This window comes from Sciurus carolinensis, chromosome X (assembly GCF_902686445.1).
Source record: "Sciurus carolinensis chromosome X, mSciCar1.2, whole genome shotgun sequence".
NCBI lineage: Eukaryota > Metazoa > Chordata > Mammalia > Rodentia > Sciuridae > Sciurus > Sciurus carolinensis.
The window spans coordinates 83,268,025-83,284,047 of record NC_062232.1 but is presented as its reverse complement, the minus strand read 5'-3'; the positions used below and the strand labels follow the sequence as shown (position 1 = coordinate 83,284,047).

The 16,023-nt window shown below is 40.3% G+C and overlaps 1 protein-coding gene across 3 annotated transcripts in view; it reads left to right on the top strand.

The window, feature by feature from the left end:
* Positions 1-16,023, top strand: part of Btk (Bruton tyrosine kinase) — a 36,636-nt gene that overhangs the window by 19,478 nt on the left and 1,135 nt on the right. For all 3 annotated transcript variants that reach the window (XM_047535770.1, XM_047535769.1, XM_047535768.1), the window contains exons 6-18: positions 4,934-5,062; positions 5,503-5,570; positions 7,163-7,350; positions 7,784-7,846; positions 8,408-8,462; positions 8,981-9,060; positions 9,231-9,358; positions 10,066-10,140; positions 10,673-10,844; positions 11,360-11,576; positions 12,982-13,046; positions 13,920-14,038; positions 14,566-14,723. In XM_047535770.1, the coding sequence (XP_047391726.1) occupies positions 4,934-5,062; positions 5,503-5,570; positions 7,163-7,350; positions 7,784-7,846; positions 8,408-8,462; positions 8,981-9,060; positions 9,231-9,358; positions 10,066-10,140; positions 10,673-10,844; positions 11,360-11,576; positions 12,982-13,046; positions 13,920-14,038; positions 14,566-14,723 (1,517 nt within the window). The remainder of the gene's footprint in view (positions 1-4,933; positions 5,063-5,502; positions 5,571-7,162; positions 7,351-7,783; positions 7,847-8,407; positions 8,463-8,980; positions 9,061-9,230; positions 9,359-10,065; positions 10,141-10,672; positions 10,845-11,359; positions 11,577-12,981; positions 13,047-13,919; positions 14,039-14,565; positions 14,724-16,023) is intronic.

Below are 16,023 nucleotides of genomic sequence, written 5' to 3'. Positions count from 1 at the left end.
CTTTCAAACTGAAAGGGGAATCAGAAAAGGAAGAAAGGGATCACTTCATTGAATTTTTGCTGTGCGTCAGACACTGAGCTAAATACTTTATATTCATTATATCATTTAATTTTCACAACAATCTGGGGCTAAAAATGACAATAATAACTAACACTTAATGGGCACTTACTGTGTACCAGGTTCTGTGCCAAGTGTTTCAAATGTAATAGCATATTTAATCCTCATGATAATTTTGCAAATAATGTATTATTCCCCTATTTCCAAATGAAGGAACTGAGACTTAAACAGGTACATAACTTGCTTACAAGCACATAGCTAATGAGTAGTGGAGCCTGGATTCTTACTACATTTCTGTGCGTGTGTGTTCCAAAGTCCAAGTTCATTACATACTTCTATGCTGCTTACTTTCCAAGTCCAGAAATTCCACATGTAGTTAGTTATAAAATATTCTTGAGTAAAGCTATGTTGAGTATTACAAATACCACAACATTCAGTTCTTGACATATTTTGAGTTAAGGGACCAGCTTTAGCCCTGGGGATACAAACTGAGCAAACTCATCAGTAGTGTTTATTAAGATCCAGACTCTTCTCTAAGTTCTTTCTTTTTTTTTTTTTTGCAGTGCTGGGGATCGAACCCAGGGCCTTGTGCTTGCAAGGCAAACACTCTACCAACTGAGCTATCTCCCCAGCCCTCTAAGTTCTTTAATATATTACCTCACCTATTCTTCACATTAACCACATGAGGCAGTTATTTTCATCATCCCCATCTTACAGATAAGAAAACTGAGTTACAGAAAGATTAAGTAACTTGCCCAAATACAGTCAATTGGTACTATTTCCAAGCCAGCAACTGAGATAGGAGCCCTAGAGGGCATACATATCTGCACTTCTTTGGTTCCCTCCACAGTGCCTGATACAATGCCTTGCACACAAAAAAGAGATCCATAAATAGTTGTATTAATTGATTTTTCTGTGAGTATAAACAACCACCACCAACTTGGGCTCTACATTGATAGATGACTGGGATTTAATTTGTAATTAGAAGGAAGTAAGGCAGAGTTGCTGAGGGAGAAGCAAGGGAGAAACGTGTGGTGTGTCCAAGTTAGTAGTTCTTTACACTTCAAATACTAATTTCAAAACTAGTCTTAGTTTAGTCTAACAAACACTTTTGAATGTCTACTATGTTACAAATTATGAGTAATGACCAAGGATAAGAATATCATGCTAGGCCCAGTGGTGCACCCCTGTAATCCCAGCGACTCTGGAGGCTGAGACAGGAGGATTGTGATTTCAAAGCCAGCCTCAACAACTTAGCAAGGCTGTAAGCAACTTACTGAGACCCCGACTCTAAATAAAATACAAAATAGGGCTGGGGATGTGGCTCAGTGGTCGAGTGCCCCTGAGTTCAATCCCCAGTACCAAAATAAATAAATAAATAAATAAATAAATAAATAATATCCTGTTTGTAAGCTTTGTTTATTAACCCAGATGTTAACATTACCATGTTGATTATGCACTGCAATTAAAGTTCATTAGCCAAGTAAATTTACAGTAAGCTAAAACTAAAACTTAGACAAATATCAACACCATCACTGCAGTTGTGCCATTAGTGTGGGTAGATAAGTGTGGCTACGTGCAGTTTTGCCATCTCTTCCCTTCTATTTCACTGAAGGCATTTTTTCCCAGTTGTTACACCCGGATGTATGCCATGTCAAACTTGCCTGGAGTGATCTACCACAGAAGCCAAAATGTAGGATCCCCTTCTAACAAATACCATGACTGCTGGGAGATTTAAATAAGATTCCTAACAATATCAGGATAGCCCCAAGTGCTAGCAATGCTAATGGTGAGTTATCCTAGGAGTCATCAAATACCACTCTAGTGATGCTATCTCTCAGGCAAAATGCACCTATTAGAAACCACTAACATGAAAAAGGAACCTCATCAGAATAATGATTATCTCTACAGGGGTATTGATCATGAAGGAGTAAGGGGGATCCTTTTGAGGCCTGTATCTGAATTAGAGTTAAACAATGGACAGTTAGGCATGTTTATAATCTTAGCTACTTGGGAGACTGAGGCAGGAGGATCATAAGTTTGAGGCCAGTGTGGGCAACTTAGCAAAACCCCATCTCAAAATTTTAAAATAGATTATTTTCAAAGGCTGGGGGTATAGCTCAGTTGCTGAGCTCTCCATCTCCACAAAAAAAAAAAAAAGAAAGAAAGAAAGAAAAGAAAAGAAAAGATAAAAGAAACAAAACAAATGATTGTAGACAAATGTGGCTCTCACTATATACCTTAGGTCTGTGTGATTTGTCATATGTAAATTATAACTCAATTTAAAAAGTACAGCTTCAGGTACCTCCTATCCAGCAGTCGCATTTTCTCAATGGCAATTTGTTTGGAAAGATTTATTCCTGAGGACTTAGTCACAGATTCTCTCCTTCCATTTCCTTGAATATGGTAGTGGACACTTCTATGTTACAACACTACAGGTATTTGTCTACACTCATTCTTTTCTTTTCTTTTCTTCTTCTTCTTTTTTTTTTTTTGATGCTGGGGATTGAATCAGGAACCTGGCTCATGTTAAGCATGTGCTCTACCACTGAGCTCCACCCTACACTCATTCTTTAATCTGTTTGGTCAAGCTCAATAGACCCTATCTTAATTGTTACTTCAGCAATAAGTAAAGGCTGGCCTCACAAAAATGAATGGAAGAATGGCATCAGCAAAACTTCATGACTAATATAGGGAGGAATGATTTATGCATGCCTGAAATAATTTTAGGCATTATCCTGATAAACATAGATAGCAATGACCAGTATTTGGAGAATGTGTACCCATCATTAGTGCTTCTCAGACAATACAACTCTGCGTTGGTGAAGCAAGCAGTCTCCCCTAGCCTCTCCTACTTGTACATTCTTCTTTTGTAATCCTCTTATAAGTAGCTGGAAATACTGGCTCTAGATTAACCAACAAAAGGGGTGGCATCTTCAAGGGACTTCTAAAGAGGCAACCATTAATGGTGAATGTAGGCAGAGTTCTATGTTATTGTGCTAGGGATGGAGAGGGCAGGACACTTTATTTCCTTTTATTAGCACATTAGCATAGTTTAAGGATGAACTAAGTCACTAAGCTATGCTTACTGGTGCTTAGCCCTGCAGAAAGTACAAAGGACCTGAAGGTCTTGAAATCCCTGGGTGAAGGGGACTCTCATGGCAGGGGGTGGATATGATGAGAGCAATCAATTCTGGGAGGGAGAAGTAGCAGTGACATTATTCAGAATTATCAGTGCCTCATTGTAACTAAAGGCAAACAAACTTTTTATTTTTATTTTTATTTTTATTTTTATTTTTTGGTACTGGGGAATTAAATCCAAGGGCCCTTACCACCAAGCTACATCCCAAGTCCTTTTTTATATTTTATTTAGAGACAAGGTCTCACTGAGTTGCTTAGGGCCTTGCTAAGTTGCTGAGGTTGGCTTTGAACTTGAGATCCTCCTGCCTCAGCCTCCAGAGCCACTGGGATTACAGGTACGCACCACCACTCCTGGCAAGGCAGAAAGACTTTTGATAGTTTTATTATTGTTTTAAAATTCTCTATAGGCAATGCAGCCCCTTACATCCTACATTCTATCTGAATAGCTCTTCCCCTCTGCCGTTGGTAATGGTGAAGAATACTGAAAAGGTGTGGGGGAGTGGCAGGGGACAGTTGTTAGAAGTCTTTAAATCCATGTTGAGAACAGCAGCAAGATGTTGTTTGAATTTGAAATTTTGACAAGTTTTGGTGTAATTAAAAATCATATTTGTACATTGAAAAAAAAGATGTTACTATTTTTAAAAGGTAGCACTTTTTGTTCATCTGCCTGTAAAAAGCACCTGTCACTAGAACTTCTAGGCTTTCCCCAAAGCCTTAAATCAGTGGAGTGTGGCTAGTAAGCTTTTAAGGACTTGATATGTTTTCTACAGCAGAAGGTTTTGTTTTCATTCCTTTTTTTTTAAAGGTTATGTGGGATTCTTCGTAGCCGTAAATGCTGAAATGTGTGTGTCTTCAAATGTGCCTGTTCCTAGACCAGCCTGTGTCTTTACCTTAGTCTTACTACTACTATTGTTTCAGTTGCCTTTGCTTCCCTAAATTATCTGACGACATGATCCTTGGAGGCCTTATCTAATTGACTTCCTGATAAGGTTCTGAAGATGCCACAGTATTATAAACAATAATACTAATCCCTCCTGTCTGCAAACCTCTCTTCACAAAGTGCTTTGACTTCTGGATATTTTTTGTTTCACATTCCTATGAAGGAAATTGAGCTGCTGTGTTTATATCTGGCATTGAGCTCAGCCTACCTCAATGGTCCTATTAAGTTTGGAACCATGCTTATCCTAGAGGCAGACTCACCTTCATTTACCTTTGAGCTCAGCTCTGTTGACTATTCTATGAACACAGGAAGCCCAGTACTGGAAGTTATCACTTTTAGCAAATATCCTTAACAGATCGCTCAGGAATTGGGAAATTAGTATGTTAAAAGAGGAGTGAGAGTTTGGCTTCCACATATCACATTGTTTCCCTCATCTGAAAAACATATACCATAGTCAACATCTGCCTTAGAAAAAGATTGTAATGGCTACTGAGAAAACATAGATAATATTTTTGTTGTTGAGCTCTAGTGTCATCAGATAGTCTTATCATGTTGATTGGAGATACTCTTCATGGCAGATCACTGAAGACAATTGCATGGGAGATTTTTTGGGGCCAGGGCACATGGGCAGGCAGGACAGTCACGTGAACCAACTGGTGCTTGGTCTACTTTCCTTCAGGGTATCTAAGGAGAGGGCAGGTATTTGAAGCTCACCACTAAGCTCAAAGACGAAAAGGTGCAAGTTGTGAATTCTGCATATCAAATATGATCTCTCTTCCTTCTCTCCTCCTACAGTAATCCGATACAACAGTGATCTGGTACAGAAATACCACCCTTGCTTCTGGATCGACGGGCAGTATCTTTGCTGCTCTCAGACAGCCAAAAATGCTATGGGCTGCCAAATTTTGGAGAACAGGAATGGAAGTAAGAGATCTGATCAATATAGTTTCTTCCTCCTCTTCCCCCTCACCATCCCAGTACTAGGAAGAGAACCCAGGGCCTCACACATGCTAGGCAAGCATTCTATCTCCACTAAACTACATTCCCAGGTCAATTTTTTCCTTGTTTGATGATAAGAGATATGGATATGTAGCTATCCACTGCACTCCCAGTGTCCATGGAACCCAGGGACACAGCATAAATTTGTATATTTTGGCCACTGTACAAGCAGATTTGGGTGAAGGGATTAGTGATGGCTAAAATCCAAGCATAATCTGCTCTTTAAGCCATGTGACCTGGAATCCATACACTTTTTCTAATTTGCCTAAAGGCTTTGTGTACAACAGCAAAATCCCTGATGAAATCCGTCCTTCAGCCCTTTCCTAAAATGCATTTCATATCATCACTGACTTCTTGTTTTGCAGGCTTAAAACCTGGGAGTTCTCACCGAAAGACAAAAAAACCTCTTCCCCCCACACCGGAGGAGGACCAGGTATAGAGGAAATTATATACTGTTACTGCTTAAATGGAAATTTTTAGTCAAACTCTGAAAATACACCAGTCTTAGAAGTCCTTAGAACTTGGAGTGTTGATTTGTATTCTTGCTGAGATGGGATTTATACTTCTACTTAGGACTTCCTCTCCAGCTAAAAGATAAAGGGCTGTTAGGTAGTTCTAGGCAATTATTTAATCCAATCACCTGTTTAAAACATTTTAAAATACAATTTATTTTTATTTTTTAGTGAAAATTATTTTCCAAATATACAGTAAACTTGAAAGAATTTAGCACTGAACATCCCTACACACAAGTCCTAGATTCTACCACTAACATTTTACTTTGTTCTTTTTAGATTTACGTGACAGTAGTGAATTTTGACATATTACACGTACATGGAGTTTTTAACTTATTCTAATTAGGATGCCATTCTTGTGATTTTACATGATGTGGAGTTTCACTGGTTGTGCATTTATATATGAACATAGGAAAGTTATGGCCAATTCATTCTATTGTCTTTCCTATTCTCATGCCCCCTTCCCTTCATTCCTCTTTGTCTAATCCAATGAACTTCTGTTCTCCACCCCCTCTTGTTTTGGGTTAGCATCCACAAATCAGAGGGAACATTAGGCCTTTGGTTTCTGGGGAATTGGCTTATTTCACTTAGCATGATAGTCTTCAGTTCCATCCATTTACCAGCAAATGCCATAAATTCATTCTTTTCATCTGTTGAAGGGTAGGTACCTAGGTTGGTTCCCATAGCTTAGCTATCGAGCTGCTGTAAACATGGATGTGGTTGCATCATTGTAGTATGCTGATTTTAAGTCCTTTGGGTATATACCAAGGAGTGGGATAACTGGGTCAAATGGTGGTTCCATTCCAAGTTTTCTGAGGAATTTCCATAGTGCTTTCCATAGTGGTTGCACCAATTTGCAGTCCCACCAGTAATGTATAAATGAACATTTTTTCCCACATCCTTGCCAACATTTATTGACTAACATTTTACTTTAAAACTTTATTTTTTGGTTCCTTCCTGAGGTCTAGAAAGTTCTTTCTTGTATATTATAAGTGAGATGGTTATGCTCATTTTACAAAGAAAACAAAGGTCCGAGTCACTTACTAGATCCATGTATTACTTCAGTGCCAAGCAGGTATCCTGACCTTGGCTGTACATGGTTTTTCTGGGAAGCTTTAAAAATACTGATGTCTGGGCTGGAGAGATAACTCAGTTGGTAGAGTACTTGCCTTGCATGCACAAAGCCCTGGGTTCAATCCTCAACACCACAAAAAAAAAAAAAAAAAAAAAAAACTGATACCTGATTCCTAGTCCCAGGAATTTTAACATAGTTGGTCTGTGGAAAACTGCCTAGGCATTGGGATTGTTAAACACTCCCTAGGTGATCTTCATGTGTACCTCAAGTTGAGAAGCCCTACATGGGTGCTTAAAAGTGGTTGCTGAATGAATGCAAAGTTTTTATTATGCCTAATTTGGGCTAGAATGGTGTCTCTAGTAAACTGGAGAGTTGGGGGAAAAGAGAATGCTTGATGATTAGCCAACCCCACCCCATATTTTTCTTCTACCTATAAAGATCTTGAAAAAGCCACTGCCCCCTGAGCCAACAGCAGCACCAGTCTCCACAAGCGAGCTGAAAAAGGTTGTAGCCCTTTATGATTATATGCCGATGAATGCAAATGACCTTCAGCTGAGGAAGGGTGATGAGTATTTTATCCTGGAGGAGAGCAACCTACCATGGTGGCGAGCACGAGATAAAAATGGGTGAGTTCATGTCATCTCTTCCTGAGTTTGTGCCTGACCTGACCACTGCACACACATGCAAAGTACTGCAGCTTAATTCCCTTCAGTGTCCTCATCAGAGATTGTTCTTCCCATGCCAAAGTGAATATATGCTCCAAGTACTTCTCTATGTGCAGCTCTACATGTGGCCTCTGTCGCCTCTTGGAGTGTCTGTTGTCATACACATATAACCAATACCACATGTTCAAAAGCTCCACCCTTAAATTGTCTAACCATGCATCAGAGACATGGTCCTTTTTGAGGGAGGGCCATGATATCTATCTATCTATCTATCTATCTATCTATCTATCTATGTCTCTCTTCATTTGAGATTGATCTGAACTGGGGGTTAGGCATATAAATCTGTTTAAGATGGGAAAGTACTGAATGATCTACCATATTGTCTTCTCTACAGGCAGGAAGGCTACATTCCTAGTAATTATGTCACTGAAGCAGAAGACTCCATAGAAATGTATGAGTGAGTATTCTTATATTCTCAGGATACTATCTTCCAGAAGGAACAAATTAAAGTCTATACTCTTTTTATACCCTTAACAGACATTTTTTATTTCAAAGTACATATTAAAATAAGTTACAGCTGGGTCAAATGATGCCACCACCCCAAGTTTGTGCTGATGTTTTTACTGTGACCCCAAATGTTCTCTGCTTATGAATTCTGGAGATGTTTCCCAACTCCCAAATCCAAAAGAATCAGAGAGTTGACAACCTGATCAGAAACATTTGAAAGGATAAAAATGTCTAATTTGTGCTGACATCCTAATCATAGTAGTGGACTGTCCTTGAGTGACAGTCTCTGATCTTGTCCCTGCAAATCCTGCTTCCTTTCTTTACCCACTACTTTCCATTTCAGTGCCAATCTGGGTGTTGAAAGGGGGTACAATGTGCTGTGCATGACAGGCTCTCAATAAATAGGGTTTGAGTGAATCAGTTGAATCATATACATGGATGAATTTGGTGCTGTAATCTTTGAGTCATTTAAACATGGCTACAGGGCTCTCAGAATGCTCTCCCTTCACAGGTGGTATTCCAAACACATGACCCGGAGTCAAGCTGAGCAACTACTAAAGCAAGAGGTGAGTGTGGACCACAAGCTAACGACGTTCTCTGTGCATAAGAAGCAAGGATACTGAATTAAGGGCCTGTTCTGCCCATCACCTTCAGACAATACAGAATCAAGGCGGCCTTCGTCTGGGGTCCCAATTACACTCTACAGTATTAAAAGCAAGGCAGCAGCAATGCTGGGTGCAGTGTTGCATGTCTGTAATTCCAGCAATTGAAGATGCTGAGGCAGAAGGATGGCAAGTTTGAGGCCAGTCTCAGCAACTTAGTGAGACCCTCAGCAACTAAGCAAGACTCTGTCTCAAAATAAAAAGGTTTGGGGGTGTAGCTCAGTGGCAAAGTTTCCCTGGGTTCAATCCTCAGTACCAAAATAACAATAAATAAATAAGCAATCAAGCAAGGAGGTTGCGGCTTAAGCTTGGAACTTGGCAGTGAAATCACAGGTTGTTCTATTTTCTCTCAGGTTTGGGAAGGTGGGATCAAGTGTGAGCACCACTTCCTCCTACAGTCAGCTTCATTTTCATTGTTTCAGGGGAAAGAAGGAGGTTTTATTGTCAGAGACTCCAGCAAAGCTGGAAAATATACTGTGTCGGTGTTTGCTAAATCTACAGGGTGAGTGCTATCCCAGGGCCCTTGGGATTAAAGATTGGGGTGCCCTCCTAGCAGCTTCTTAATGGTGTGGCCATCCCACTTCTTCTGTCCCCTCAAGTCAAACTCATCTTACTTCACTTTTTTGGTCCTTCCAATCCTTGTTCCCAATTACTGACTATCCACTTCTTCAGGGACCCTCAAGGGGTGATACGCCATTATGTTGTGTGTTCCACACCTCAGAGCCAGTATTACCTGGCTGAGAAACACCTTTTCAGCACCATTCCTGAGCTCATTAATTACCATCAGCATAACTCTGCAGGTGAGTACCAGGGCAACTGTGAAGGGCATTACAAACAAAAGAAGCAATTCAGGACTAAGTGGTGAGAGGAAGAATATACCCCATGGGGCAGTGTGGATTAGGTGTGAAAATAAACCTCTGTGATGCTGAGTAGGGGGTCAAGTCAAGAGGTGGTCACACTTTACACCTAATAGGAAAGGACTTATTTGGTTATTGATGCTCTGTGCTAAGGAAAGACACAGAAGAGGCTAATGACTAAATAGTCAGCAATTATTCATGTTCCTACTGTGTACTCAGCAAGTCCCTCTGTTCTGGAAGAGAACACAGGAAAATTCATAGTTGAAGTCCTTGTCCTAAAAGAACATACAGATGAAACAACATCAGAACACAGTTTCTAAGTAGTGTAGAAATTATAAATACTGAGAGATTAGTGAGGGTATGAACACATGGGAAAGTTTCATTGAGAAGGTAGATGTGAATTAAGATTGGCTGGAAGGTGGCGATACATGGTAAGGTGTGTATTTCAATTAGTATTTCCTCTCCTTTGTCCCTGAAAACTCTTTTGTGAGAGGAGAAACTTACAGAAAAATATGGGTTCATGGAGTTCTTCTAGGATTCAAAATGTACCAGAAGGATGCACATTGGAAGCATGAGGTTTGAAGTGAGGATGTTCGAGCCATCTTACCCCCCATGGTGAACCAAAAGCATGATCCCTCTGTATCTTTCAGGACTCATATCTAGGCTGAAATATCCAGTGTCTCAAAAAAACAAGAATGCACCTTCCACTGCAGGCCTGGGCTACGGTAACTGCTTATTTATCTAGGGTACAGGGGCTGGTTAGTTGCAAGACTATTTTTGCAGACCTTGTCCTAGGGAGTGTCCTTAAGGTCTGCTGTTCTGTACCAGCTGCCTCAAGGAAGATCAAGACAGGACCAAAGTTATTTAATGATTTTCTCCCTCTAGTGGTTCCTACTGGTATGGCAAAATATAGATTATTCATAAAGGGATTTGAAGTTTGCAGTCTTTTTTCATTTAATTGTGGTAAAATTTTTCAGCATCATTCCTGAGTTTGTTAGCTACCATCATACAAATAACAGTAAAGGGCTTTGGGAATATTTTTTGTCTATTTTTTCCTTATGACTAACTTCCACCTAAAATTCCCACTCCTCTAATAACCCTTGGCCCCTGAGATTTACCTGAGTAAAGGTGGATTAGTACTCCTGAGCATTTCCCATTTACTGCTGTCCCTATTTCAACCCTAGTAAGGCTTCATATCTATTGTAGGAATTATATATATATGACCCCCAAAGAATCACACGAACACTTTGTTGTTAGGATCATGGGAAATTGATCCAAAGGACCTGACCTTCTTGAAGGAGCTTGGAACTGGACAATTTGGAGTAGTAAAGTATGGGAAATGGAGAGGTCAATATGATGTGGCCATCAAGATGATCAGAGAAGGCTCCATGTCTGAGGATGAGTTCATTGAAGAAGCCAAAGTCATGATGTGAGTTACAACCCAAATTCAACTCTCGATTCAGTTGCTAAAGTCTAGGAATTATTAGGACAACCCACTGTGGTCTAAGGGGTCTTACAGTGATAGGGATTTGAGATCAGGGCCTAGGTCAACCCATAATTGCTGGGAATCATAATTGCTATGATAAGAATTTTTCTTCCTTAGATACTACTTGAGAATAGTGTTGATCATGAGTGTGTATCATTTCAGTGGCGTTTGGGAGTAGATGTAGAAAGTGAGACCTCCAAAGAAAGGATGATTCTAATTTAGCCTTAGTGTTCTTTCAACCCTGGACTTGTTTCCTGTTCAATTGCTAGGCTCCAAATCCCTGTGTACCCCATATATTAGACACTTCTAGGGTTTGAGTTGGAAAGGAAAAAAGTAATCTTGCTATTATGCTACCTTACCTAATGCTCTATCCTAGGCCATTCCCTTTCATCCCCAGTCCCTTTATGATTAGTATGCAGAGCCAAAAGGGGAGGACTAGTTCCTTGCCTCTTCTATAGGAATCTTTCCCACGAGAAGCTGGTGCAGTTGTATGGCGTCTGCACCAAACAGCGCCCCATCTTCATCATCACTGAATACATGGCTAATGGCTGCCTCCTGAACTACCTGAGGGAGATGCGCCACCGCTTCCAGACTCAGCAGCTACTGGAGATGTGCAAGGATGTCTGTGAAGCCATGGAATACCTGGAGTCAAAGCAGTTCCTTCATCGAGACCTGGTAGGACATCAGAAGGATTGACCTGGGATCAAGGAGTTGGAAGTAGCCATGGAAGATATATTGTATATTGTTCAGGAGGGTTGCTGGTGCCATCATTTCAGTTATATCTAGAAAACACTACAAGTTAGGTATGCCTCTACCTAGTGGTGAGCTAGTCAAGAATCTCCAGCCTCAAATCCAAGAGGCTGGCTATGGTGAGAGCTAGGGCAGTCACTCACCCCAGCTCCTTGCCACCTATGAGGAAGTGGTCATTAGCCATAAGGAAGTCCTTCTTTGGCCATTCTGAACTTGTAGCAGAAGGGCAATCCTGTGCTTTCCAATGGGACTACTCTTGGCAAGAAATCACCATTTAGTTACAGCAGATTTAAAAACTTGGGGTTCATGGATGCATTTGGCCCACATGTTGTTTTTAAAAACGTCTTAGATGGGGCTGGGGATATAGCTCAGGTGGTAGAGTGCCTGCCTCATGAGCACAGGCCCTGGGTTCAATCCCCAGCACAACACACACACACACACAAAAATACCCTGCTCATAAAAATGTCTTAGAATAGTTAGTAAACAGTTTAATATAAACATTTCATATTTTAAAAATGGACTCCAGGTGCAATGGCATATGCCTGCAATTCTAGAGACTTGGGAGGCTGAGGCAGGAGGATTACAAGTTCAAGGGCAGCTTGGGCAAGTTAGTGACAGCCTGTCTAAAAAAAAAAATTAAAAGGGCTGGGGATGTAGCTCAGTGGTAAAGTGCCCCTGGGTTCAATACCCAGTAGTTCAAAAACAAAATAACAAATAGAAAAAGAAAACCTAGAGTTTCTAGCTTCTCTTGGAAATCCAGGCCATCTTGGAGCACTGGGCCCATATTCTCACAGACACTTGCATAACATTCACTGGTAACATTTAGTCACTTTGAGCTGAGCAGCTGCCTCCCTTATATCAGGCCTGTGCTCTCCATTTCCTACATTCTCCATTTACCCTACTTCACTCTTCCTTTGCCTGCCTGGTTCCTGGAGACCTCAGAGTTGTGCCCCTGTTTATTTCCACCAGGCCAAAACTCAAATAGCCCTATTCCCATTGGTAGAAGGCAGAAAACAAAGTTACTTCCTGATCTCCCTTAATTCTCTCAGCATTTCAATGAAGGAAGCAGTGTTGTGGAATTGCTTTTGTGAATGAAATCATTCTGTATGTCCTCAGTACTTTATATAGGACTGCATACTAGGTCACTTTCCATGCAGTAGAAATGCATCAGAATCACTGGCATCAACTGACTTCTATTAGGTGGGAAAGTGTCTCCAGTTGAAGGGGATGAGGTATTCCTGGCTTCACTCCACTGATAGGCAGAAGCTTTGTGTCTTTAACCTGGTGTGTCAGAGACAGGATCTTACTGTTACCTGTTGTTGTACTACAGGCAGCTCGAAACTGTTTGGTAAATGATCAAGGAGTTGTAAAAGTATCTGACTTTGGCCTGTCCAGGTAAGTATGCCATTTTCATCTTTCCCTTTTAAAGTTAATATTTGCATACTACAAGCATGGCAAAGTGTTATCATTTTTTAAAATTTGTTCTTTTTAGGTATACATGAAAGTAGAATGTATTTTGGCATATTATATACATAGAGTTTAACTTATTCTATTTAGGATCCAACTCTTGTGGTTGTTCATGATGGGAGTTCCCTGGTTGGTTAAGTTTTTAATTTTCTCTTCCTTTTATGTTCTCATTCTGTTTTTCTACCATCTTTCTATTCCTTTTCTTCCTCCGAATTATTTAGGTCACTTCTTTCATTCTTTTGCTTTATTGCTACGTTCTTCTCTCCTTTTTCTCTTTACCTCTGATCCCTTCTTTTTAAAACTATATTTCCCCACTAGGGAATGATATTAGCCAAATCATATTATGTGCATGTGCAAATATGTAACAACAAACCCCACCATCATGTATAGTTATAAAGCACCAATAAAAAATATGGAAAAACTTATCTTGACCTGTTAATTCTGTTGACTTTCCTCTATCTCTCCTTCTTAATTAGTCTAATCCCCACTGGCAACTGTAGAATAGAAGGAAAGTAAGAATAGAGAAATGAAAAGGAGACAGAGAAAAGGAAAGGAGTACCTATTAGATCTTATTTTACTTCATTCTTCCTGTAACCAGACTGTCAATGAGGAAAGCTGAATCAGTAATGAAAACAGGAATTTTGTTAAATGTAACATTTGTAAAAGACATTGGCTGAGAAATGTCTTTTGAGAAAGCCTGTAGGTGTGTATTTGTGCAGTTCTTATGATCGTACCAAGAAGACTTAAGCAAATATCAAGCTCTCCAAATCCTAAAAGTAATATGTCTTAAATCCCTCACAGGTATGTCCTGGATGATGAGTACACCAGCTCAGTAGGCTCCAAATTTCCAGTTCGGTGGTCTCCACCAGAAGTCCTTATGTATAGCAAGTTCAGCAGCAAATCTGACATTTGGGCTTTTGGTAAGTGGATAAGATTATACAGATTATACAGCTCAAAGAAGAGGAATGCACTGGGTAAATTCAATTTTGCAACCTGCACAGAAAGACTGTTCTTGCTTTCATTAATCTTATCCTTAGGGAGGGCTTACTATGTGTTAGAAACCTCAGGGGTTTCTGAGGACACAAACAGTAAACTGGATATGATCCCTGCCTTCTTAGAACTTACAATACTATATTGAGGAAAACAAACAATTCATTCAGTATTCAACAGTTTCTGAATACTGATTATGTACTAGGCGCCCTGCCAGACCCTATAACTACAAAGACAAATAAGATGCTGCCTCTCTTCTAGAGTAGCTAATGGTTCAGTGCAACTCCAACAGCCATCCAGCATAGTCAGTACTATTGCAGAAATTTGGACAAAATGTTAAAAGCACAGAGGGGGAACAAGCGAATTCTGGTCTTTGAGGTTGATCTCAGAAGACTAGGACCCCTACTCTTTCCAAAAGGCTGAAAACTGTTTTAATACTGTTTTTATTATCTTCTAGGGGTTTTAATGTGGGAAATTTACTCCCTTGGGAAGATGCCATATGAGAGATTTACTAACAGTGAGACCGCTGAACACATCGCCAAAGGCCTACGTCTCTACAGGCCTCATCTGGCTTCAGAGAGAGTATATACCATCATGTACAGCTGCTGGCATGAGGTAAGTGTCTTATTGTGACCTTTTATTTCCTTGAACCAAGTTTCTCATTTAGCTGGCTAGTCCCCATTTTCCATGGCTGTTTGGCAACTGGGCACAGACTGATAACTGCACACATTCCCTGACCCTGGCCTGCACCCACATCCTCTGTTGATTAGAGGCTTTCCCAGGCCCACCCCAATTCTCACTACAGTATCATTAGCAGATCCCAATACCAACTTAGCTTTAGTGGGAGGGGGTGTTGTGTGGCCATGTTGTCTAGCCTAAGCAGCTAGTCAAAGGCACTCAGGTAAGTGTGTGGGCATTAAAAAAGAAAAGTCACTGAAGTTTGTGTTCATTCGGAGTCATTAGCCCTTTCTTTCATTCTTTTTTTCTTGCCAAACTTTTCTGGCTGAGGTCCCAAAGGTTTTTTTTAAACCTACAGTTTGGAAGGGACCCCAAATAAGTAGTTTTTGTTTATTTGTCTATATGTGTGTGAGGGCAGCTACTGGGGCTTGAACCCAGAGATACTGTACCCCTGAGCTATATTCCCAGTCTTCTTAAAAATTTTGAGATAGAGTCTGGCTAAATTGCTCAGGCTGGCTTCAATCCTCCTGCCTCAGCCTCCACAGTCACTGGGATTATAGGCATGCAACACCTCCCTGACCATTTTTGCTTTTTGATATGGTACACTGTGGAGTTGGGAGGCAGGCGTGTTATTCTGGAAATAAGGAGCCTGTCCCACTATTACTAAATTGCTTTCCTGCTCTCATCTTGGGTTTTTTTAGGTGCTTTTTCCACTTTTCAGTAGAAAACCTTAATTTGACAACACAAATCTTTAGTAGGAAGTAAATACTCAACTCTTAGTTCTGCCACTCTAGAAATAGATAGTGTCCAACAAACACTGATGTGAATCTGGAGTCCTCCTGAAGAGATGAAAAGTAGGCTCAGAGCATTAGCTCCTTTCCCTTGGGACAAATGATAGAGGTCACAAAGAAGGGGAGAACCCCTTGGAGAAATTTCCCTTTTCTCCTGTATGATGAAGGATTAGGGGTAATTAACTATGCTCTCTTCTAACCAGGACATCCTTACTCTGCTAGTTAAAAACTATTTCAGATGGTACTTTCTCAATAGCTTATGTAAAGTACTGGTCAAAAAACAAGGTGCACATCAGAATCCCTGGGGAACTCTTTAAAATATAGGTTACTAAGGCTCTTACCTGGAAATTCTGATTAGGTAATATCTGAAATGGAACTCAGGAATATTTTTTAAACTTCCCTGGAAATTCTGATATTCAGCTCATTTTGAGGACCACTGATTCAAA